Consider the following 9,720-nt stretch of genomic DNA (forward strand, 5'->3'; position numbering starts at 1 on the left):
AATGTCCAGAGTCTGAGAAATGGCGTGAGGCCATGAGATCTGAGATTGATTCCATGTACACTAATAAGGTGCCTTGACTGAACCACCTCATGGGATTAAACCAATTGGGTGCAAGTGGGTCTTCAAAAAGAAGACTGACATGGATGGTAATGTAAATACCTATAAAGCAAGACTAGTGGCTAAAGGTTTCAAGCAAATTCATGGTGTAGACTATGATGAAAATTTTTCCCCTGTTGCTATGCTTAAATCTGTCAGGATCTTGCTTGCTATAGCAGCATACCATGATTATGAAATTTGGCAAATGGATGTCAAGACAGCTTTCCTAAATGGAAACCTTATTGAAGATGTGTATATGACACAACCTGAGGGCTTTGTTATGCCTGATGGTTCCAATAAGGTATGCAAACTACAACGATCCATTTATGGATTAAAGCAAGCTTCTAGAAGTTGGAACCTCCGTTTTGATGAAGCTGTACATAATTTTGGTTTCATTAAAAATGAGGATGAACCTTGTGTCTACAAAAGGATTAGAGGTTGCACAATCGTTTTTCTGGTTTTGTATGTGGATGACATACTACTGATTGGAAATGACATTCCTACCCTTCAATCTGTGAAAACTTGGCTAGGAAAGTGTTTTTCCATGAAAGACTTAGGCGAAGCAACCTACGTACTGGGTATTGGGATCTATAGAGATAGATCTAAGAGGTTACTTAGTCTAAGTCAAAGTACATACATTGATAAGGTGCTGAAACGATTCAACATGCAAGATTCCTAGAAAGGATCCTTGCCTATGTCACATGGCATCAGCCTTTCGAAGGCTCAGTCTCCTTCCAATAGGGAAGAGAGAGAACGCATGAGTAAGATTCCATATGCCTCGGCAATTGGATCTATAATGTATGTCATGTTATGTACTCGACCAAATATCTCGTATGCACTAAGCGTAACGAGTAGATACCAGTCAGATCCCAGTGAAGGTCACTGGAATTCTGTCAAGAATATCCTTAAGTACTTGAGAAGGACTAAGGACACATTCTTGGTATATGGAGGGGAAGATGAGCTAAGTGTAGTAGGTTACACTGACGCTAGCTTCCAAACTGACAAAGATGACTCGAGGTCGCAATCGGGTTACGTGTTCTGTTTAAATGGCGGCGCTGTGAGCTGGAAGAGTACAAAGCAAGAGACAGTTGCCGATTCTACCACAGAGGCTGAGTATATTGCCGCTTCAAATGCATCAAAGGAAGCAGTTTGGATCAAGAAGTTCATTATAGAACTTGGTGTGGTTCCTAACATTGTGGGTCCAATGAGTCTCTATTGTGACAACAATGGAGCCATTGCACAAGCTAAGGAACCTAGACCTCATCAACAATCCAAACATATACTTAGAAGGTTTCATCTCATCCGAGAAATAATTGATAGAGTAGATGTGAAAATATGCAAAGTGCATACTGGTGATAATGTTGCTGACCCATTTACTAAGCCTCTTTCACAACAGAAGCATGAAAGTCACACTAGCGCAATAGGCATTAAACTTATGCCTGATTGACTCTAGTTCTAATGGGAGACCATTATTATATGCACTGGGATCCAATATGTTATTGACACATTTTGTATCATTTTATTATTATTAATAAAGGCATTTCAGTTTAATATTTCTATCAAGAATATTAACGTCCATAGAATAGCATATACAAATTTGTAAGACGTTGAGTAGTAGACTCATCTGTGAGATTCTACAAAATACTATTTTTAAATGTTGTCTCTAGTCATTATTAATATCTGGGCAATATTAAGACTAGTGTGTGAGTGATTAAATGATCTAAATCTCATAGATCATGGACATGAGATGTCAAGTCTTCACGCGGGCACACATTAAGAGTAATGGTGTGCTGGACTGACCCACCAAGAGAACGCCACATGGATCGTTACGTGAGTGTCATAAACGGTTCTCATTGTGACAATGATATATGTAATCCTTTGACTTGAATTCACTACGATTCCTACATGAGTAGTCATATATTTTAATATCGTCAAACATTACCCGTAATAGGGTAACTATAAAGGCGATAATTGGGTATAGCACGGATCATGTGGAGGATTGTGAGTGATGTAGATAGGATTTGTCCCTCCTATGTAACGGGAGTAAATATCTACAGGCCACTTGATAGAGTAAGACTTAGAAATGTATGGCCATGCTCAGAAAGGATAAATATGAGATATGTATTTCTGGAAAGTCTTCTCAGGTATCGAGGAACATAAATTGAACATACAAGGATGACACATCCATGCATTGGTTCAATTAGATATAAGGACAAAGGGATCAATCATATAAAATGTTTGTCACAAGGTATACTATGTCGATGCAAGTGCATTCTTAATATTTAGGTGATAATGATGTATGGCTAGATACCGCTCATTATTAGTGATATTAAATATACTTGATTAAGCTCAAGTGCAAGTGGGAGATTGTTGGTATATGCACTAGTAGCTTAATATTTATATTTAAATATTACAACCTAAATATGTAAGAGATGCCTATAGGGTCACACGCATTGAATTAGCCCACTAGAATTATGTCTTATTGGACCAGCCCATTGGATATGCCCAATAAGGCTCCAATAAGAATTAGGGTTAGCCTCCATGTGGGTGTTTATAAATAGAGCATGAGATGCTCAAACCCTACATTAGAAAATTACACACTCTTGCCTCTGCTAGTACAAAAAGCCGCAAGGGAGATCTAGTGGGAGAGTTCACGTGGACTTCTGTAGAGACGAGGCTACCATTGTCTTGTTTGCCCAAACTGTCTTCAAGAGGTAATCCTTATTACTCCTTTTACGTGTTTGATTGCAACATGAACTTTGAAACATGTATTTTGCAAGATCTTCTCATACAGGGAATTTTATTCCGCTGTGGTAATCAACCGCATGATTCCCTTCAGAAACTTTATCGCTAGCTGGGCGTGCATACTGCACTTCCAAATAATTGCAGAACACACCTATTTCAACATAATCTACTATGCTTAAATGCGAATCAGAATGGTGTGTTACGAATGGTGTGGTACGCTGTGGCTTGGTCATTGTGGTTTCATCGAAATCAGATAATATTCAAAGGAAGCACCTTGACGGAGGAAAAAATATTGGAAGGGGCCTTATTGAGAGCTTGGCATTGGATTACAGCAAGGGTGAAAAACTTTCACTTTTTGGTTTATGAATGGTTACTACAACCATTAATCTGCATTAGGTCACTACATTAATAGGGGAGGAGAATTGGAGAACAATTGTGGGTCTTATTCAGTGTGCTTGTTGCAGGAGATCTTTTGGGGGGGGGGGGGGTTGTACAAGTTGGAACCGTAGGAATTTTGTTTTTTAGGTGCAGCATTCTCTGCATATTGCTCTTGTTTTGTGCTGCACTATCTTTCTTATATAACTTAGTCTTAAAGGGTCCAAAGGCCCCTGAGATTACAAAGGGAATCAAATCCAGGACCTAGAAAATTATTTCATTAAATTGGGTCCCTAAAATATTTTTTTAATTCAATTAAGGCCAAATGTGCCACAACTCAATTTTGTCCTAGTCACCGTTACCACGTGGCTTTTTTCAGTTATATAAGCAGAAAAAAAAAACTTAATAAAATCCTAATCTAAATATAAATCACTAATATAAACAATAACCTAAACTAAACAAAATCAAATCCCTAATCTAATAATATCAATTCAGCCTCAATTTATACCATATCCATCCATCTTCAGCCCCAATTTGAACCCTAAACGAAGAACACCTCTAGAGAACACCTCCACCTCCACTCGAATGGCGGCCACAACGAACACCTCTAGAGATCGACGAAGAAGGCGAAGATCGAAGAGTAAGGCGAAGAACAACGAACACACACCGAGGGAGCGAAGAACAAGGAACGTCCAAGGAGTGCTGCATTTAGAAAGGTCGAACCTCATCAATCTTCGAACCAGGTATGAATACTTGCGTACTTGTTCTTTGTTGGGGATGAATACCTTGATTACTTGTGCTTTGTTGGGGATGAATACTTGCTTACTTGTTGGGTGAATACTTGCTTATGACAAGCTTAACGAGTTAGGGTTCCTTTCGCAGGAATGGCAGAAGGTTTGATCAAAACCCGAATCCACCACAAGGGTCGTTTTAGAGGCATTCCTATGATGGGGGAGAGTCAGTTGACATTGATGGGGATGTTGATTTGTTCTCATGCTTCTCCATCAAATCCACTGTGAAGGAAGATCTGGGATATCCTCATGATGCTTACAAATTGTGGTGGTGCAAGTCAGAACTGAGGTTTGAAAGAGGCTTAAAGAAGATAATGGATGATAAGGATGCAATGGAACTTGTTAGTTATGCAATGGCTTCTGGGGGACTGGTTGATATATACCTGGAACATACTGTGGAATTGCCTGAGATGCAAAAAGAAGATGCTGGTTTGCTTGATGAAGACTTGCATGCAGTGGAAGTGACTGAGCAAGCTTCCACTAGGGAAGTGATTCCTGAGAATGGGGAAACTCATATTGTTGCATTGCCTGAAGTTGTAGGGATTCCTGTGACTGAGGAAGTTGAGGAGACACCTAGTATTGAGGAAGTGGAGGAGATACCTGTGACTGAGGAAGTGGAAGAGATTCTTATGACTGAGGAAGTGGAGGAGATTCCTGTGACTGAGGATTCTCCTTCTGTTGCACTTCCTGAAGTGGAAGTGATTCGTGTGGCTGAGGAAGCTCCTACTGGGAGAAAACATGTTAGGGAAGTTCCTGGTAAGGGAAAGGGAAAATGCCTTGCTGAGAGTGATTCTGAGTCTGACATAGCATTCTCCAGTGACAGTGACATTAAATGGAGCAGTGATGACAACTTAGACAGTGAAGATGAAATATGTAAAAACCTGCCTAATGATGGGTTTGATGATGTGAATGAACCAGTTCATGTGCAAGAGGATGGTGATGGAAGTGAGGATGTGATTAGAAACTGTGATGGGCCATTTACTTTCAACAATGAGGTGCAGGATGGTGATGGAAGTCAGGATGCGGACATTGACATTCCACCTGAAGATGCATCCCTGCATCCCTTTGATTTGGACTATGACAGTGATGAGCTGATGAGTGACTATTCTAGTGGTGAGGAAGATGATAGATCCAGGGCCAGACAAATCAGGTTCAGGGCAGAGGACCTGAACAAAGACTAAAAATTCAGACTGGGATTGGAGTTTGCCTCCACAGAAGAGTTTAAGAAAGCTATCCTTGCACACTCTGTGATGAATGGGAAGGCTGTGAGGTACAAGAAGAATGATAAGTCAAGGGTGAAGTTTGGTTTCAAGCAAGAAGAATGTGGCTTCATTGCATACTGTGCCAATGTAAAAGGGACTTCAACATACAAGATTAAGACACTTGATCCTAAACACACATGTGGAAGAACATTCAACAATAGGGCAGCAACAGCTAAGTGGATTGCAAAGGTTATTGAGGACAGAATGATGAATTCTAGTACAGTACTCCAAGTGAAGGAGATAATTCATGAGATGAGGACAAGATACAGTGTAGGTGTCAGTTGGGGGACTGCTTGGAATGCGAGAAAAATTGCTAAGGATGATGTTGAGGGAGATGCCCTAAAGCAGTATACCATGATAACATCTTATGCAGGTGAGCTCAAGAGGGTGAATCATCAAAACAAAGCAGCTATCATTCTGAGATATAATCCCACCACACTTCAGCCCAGATTTGGTTGTTTTTATATGTGTTTGGAGGGATGCAAATCTGCTTTTAAATTGACATGCATACCATTTATTGGAATTGATGGATGTCACCTCAAAACTAAATATGGTGGCATCCTTCTCATTGCTGTGGGAAGGGACCCAAATGATCAGTACTTCCCACTTGCATTTGCAGTGGTTGAAGCCGAGTGCAAGGAATCTTGAAGATGGTTTTTGAACCATTTGATCCGGGATATCGGTGATAAAAGATGCGTGTTCATTAGTGATAAGCAAAAGGTAATCTAAACTAAGATATAGTATTTACTTTCATTACATTACAATCTGATTGTTCTTACTTACTTTACTTACATTACAATCTGATTGTGTTGCCTAGGGGTTGATGCAAGTGTTCGAGGAAGACTTTCCTGGTGTAGAGCACCGCTTTTGTGTGAGGCACTTGTACGCCAATTTCAAGGAGAAGTTTGGTGGAGGAACTGAGATAAGAGACCTTCTCATGTGGGCATCCAAAGCAACATACAAGGAGCTGTGGGAGGAGAAAATGCAACAAATAAAAGCAATAAATGAATATGCTTACAAGTAGCAGATGACTATCCTTAGAATACATTGGTGCAGACATGCTTTTTCTTTCTACCCTAAATGTGATGTAACCATGAATAATTTGTCTGAGGCTTTCAATTGTACCATTTTAGTTGCTAGGGACAAACCCGTTATCACTATGTTTGAATGGATTAGGAAGTACTTAATGACTAGATTTACAACTTTGAGAGAAAAAAGTAAAAGATGGAAGGGTAATGTGATGCCTAAACCTAGGAAGAGACTAGATAGAGAGATAAATTATAGTGGTAGGTGGGTAGCAACTTGGGTTGCTCAAGATCTATTTCAGGTTGAGCATGCTGGTTTTGAAGACCAATTCATAGTTGATATAGAGAAGCAATCATGTACATGCAACTGTTGGGAATAAATGGAATTCCCTACAGACATGTTGTGGTTTGTCTCTCTGAGAAGGGTCTTAATCCTGAGAATTATGTGCATGAATATTACCTTAAAGCAGCTTATAACACTTGCTATGGGCACATGATCTCCCCAATTAATGGTGAGAATAAATGGCCAAAGCTCCAACAAGATGACATCCTTCCTCCTGAGGTTAAAAGAGGGCCTGGAAGGCCAAAAAAATTGAGGAGAAGGGAACCTGATGAACCAGATAAGAAGAACCCAACCAAATTGAGAAGAGGAGGCAGTTCTTACACATGTAGTAGGTGCCACAAAAAAGGACACAACCAGAGGAAGTGCCCCTTGCCTCCACCATCTGAGGATGCTCTTGATGATGGGCACATTGAAGAAGAGAATGAACCACAACTAGATGATTTCTCACAGGTATCAATAAAATCCCTTTTGCCTCTGTTTGTGCTTTTCTATTCACCATGTCTAAAAATCTCTTGTCTACAGGTATTTGGTCCTTCAACACAAGATGTGTCTCCTTCTGCTCCTTCAACACAAGAAGCTCCACCAGCTGCAACTGCAAACAACCAACAACAAGCAACTCCACCTCCACTCAAAGCTCCAACTGCCAGATCCAGAAAGCAAGCTGCTGCACCTCCATAACCAGCTGCAACTGAAACTGCAAACAACCAACAACAAGCACCTCCACCTCCACTCAAAGCTCCAACTTCCAGATCAAGAAAGCAAGATGTTGCACCTCCACAGCCAGCTGCAACTGAAACTACAAACAACCAACCACAAGCACCTCCACCTACTAGGTCCAGAAAGCAACCTGCAACACCTCCAACTCCACAACCAGCTGCAGCTGCCAGAGCAACAAAACAAGCACCACCACCTCCACAACCCAAAAAAACTGTAGCTGCTGCTTCTAATCAAAGGGGGAAAAAGAGGGGAGCTGACAATGAGATAGGTCATTGGATTCCAGGAGAACATGCAAGTGGATCTGATAGAGCTGCTGGGAAAGGGGATAAGGGCAAGGCAACTGTTGCTAGTCAAGACCAACCAAAGAAGAGAGTTATCAAAAGGAGATGGATCATATCTGTCTTTTTTTGTAATAGTTATTTAGTAATTGTGTTATTTAGTGGAAGATGGGACCACAACACCATTATTGTAATGAAATGCTTGGATGACATTACTTCCCATTACTCTTGTAATAGCTTTATGGCTCACATTTTCTATGTTCAAGACTCACATGTTTCCATGTTGTGTTTTCTATAAGAATTGTTGTTTATTAAGCATTAACTCAATTCTGCATCATATACATACACTGCCAAAACAGGGCACCAACTATACATTTTTTTGTGCATAACTCATGGAACACTGCAGGGGAAAACAACCAGATCCATCTTGCATTAATATTCAAATCAACCAACACATATTGTATTAATGTCTCATGTGGAGATTGCATTCATGACATAGGACATTTTCATTCAATACAAAAGAACTTTAACACTGATACAACCAAAGTAATGCCTAATGAGATCAACAAGAACACAACACATAACATCATAAACCCTAAATCCAATAACAGAACACATAAGAAGATAAACAACAACAGAACACATGACAACCTAAACCCTAAATCCAACACACCTCATTCCTAGAAGAACTTTGGCACTGCTATAGCTAAAGCATTGCCTAATAAGGGTGGGTTTCCCTGAAATCCCGCACGGGCCGACAACACCTTCACCCCTACAAGAGCAACGTCAAGATGGGGCCTGGGTGCCGGTACTTCCACATAGTCGTGCATCCCACATATCCTGAAGCCTTCACCCTTCGGGATGGGACTGCCCAGTTCCCCTTCTACTCGACCAAAACCCCCCGCGTCGTTCCGCAATCGTCTAACGCGTCACTGAGTAACGAAGATAAAATCATCCTCAGCTTTCTTGCCAGCCTTCCTGTTCTTGAATCGTCACAACTGCTCGAAGCCGCCCGCAAGAACACCCTTGATTCATTTCTAGGTTAGACTTTCCTCTTTTGCTGCACCATTATATTCCCTATGGAGTTTATTACTAATCATGTGTTTTTCCTGCTTCTCTCAGGGGAAATGAAGTTTACCAAGCCTGAATTGGAGCGCGCTCTCACTGCCAAGGTGATTAAGTTTCCCCCCAATTTCAATACTGGCGGGGGTAAGAGAAGACTTGCTATTGTGGGTGTTGGCGTCGAGACCACCATTCCTTTCCCAAGGAAGCGGGTCAAAGAGTCCTTCGAGCCAGCGCCAGGAGCCACAAGCGGACTGTGCTTCCTGAGGCTGGCGGGGCAACACCAAGCGTTGTCGTTCCTGAATCCGGCGAGCCAACACCAGGCGCCGCCGTCCTTCCTAAGTATGGTGGGCCAGCGTTGGGTGCCATCGACAATGCTGCTTCCCCCTCCCCCCCAATAAACAAATCCCCTAAATCCAAAGAAGAGAAACCGACGAGGACGGAGAAGGCAGAGTTGCGACCCCTTTGTTAAAGAAGAAAGAGAAGAAGACCAAGAAAACAAAAACCGGCGAGACAGTTGTTCCTCTCCAGAGACCGGTTGGCGAGGGCGAACCAAATCCTGAAGGCGGGGCGGGGACTCCGCTCTTCCCTAAGGAGACTTTTGACAGCCAGGGTGCGCTCGAGGATACCGCTTTCGTCGCCCCTCAACCAGACCATCCGACTCAACAAGTCGAAGTGAGCTCACCTCGGGCTTCGCCCGTTCATCAAATGAGTCGTAATGATGAGGATCAGGCTCCTGTCGTCCTACCATCTCCTCACCACTCTTCTCCTTCTCCTAGCCGCCCGAACACCGAGGGAAAGGAAAGCTCCCCCTTGAACCAACAACCCACTCTTGTCGACTTTATGTTGTCTGATCCTTTCTTTAGTAGTTTGAAGGAAGCTGGAAATCCCGATCTCGATGGCATGGCACAAGAAGCCATTTCGAGTCTCTTTCGCGCAGGATGCCTTTTTGCCAAGTTATCCCGAGATTCGGCCTCTGCCGCTGAAGTTGAGGAGCTTCGTCAGAAAGCGGAGGGTTATCGTCAC

General features: G+C 42.0%; 1 protein-coding gene across 1 annotated transcript; it reads left to right on the top strand.

Moving 5' to 3' along the window:
- The first annotated feature begins 5,257 nt into the window (after positions 1–5,257).
- LOC130732514 (uncharacterized) lies at positions 5,258–6,293 on the top strand. The gene is made up of 2 exons (XM_057584547.1): positions 5,258–5,890; positions 6,087–6,293. The coding sequence occupies exons 1-2, from the start codon at positions 5,258–5,260 to the stop codon at positions 6,291–6,293; spliced, it is 840 nt and encodes a 279-aa protein (XP_057440530.1).
- The last annotated feature ends 3,427 nt before the right edge of the window (positions 6,294–9,720 follow it).

The sequence above is a fragment of the Lotus japonicus genome, chromosome 1 (genome assembly GCF_012489685.1).
Source record: "Lotus japonicus ecotype B-129 chromosome 1, LjGifu_v1.2".
Classification (NCBI taxonomy): domain Eukaryota; kingdom Viridiplantae; phylum Streptophyta; class Magnoliopsida; order Fabales; family Fabaceae; genus Lotus; species Lotus japonicus.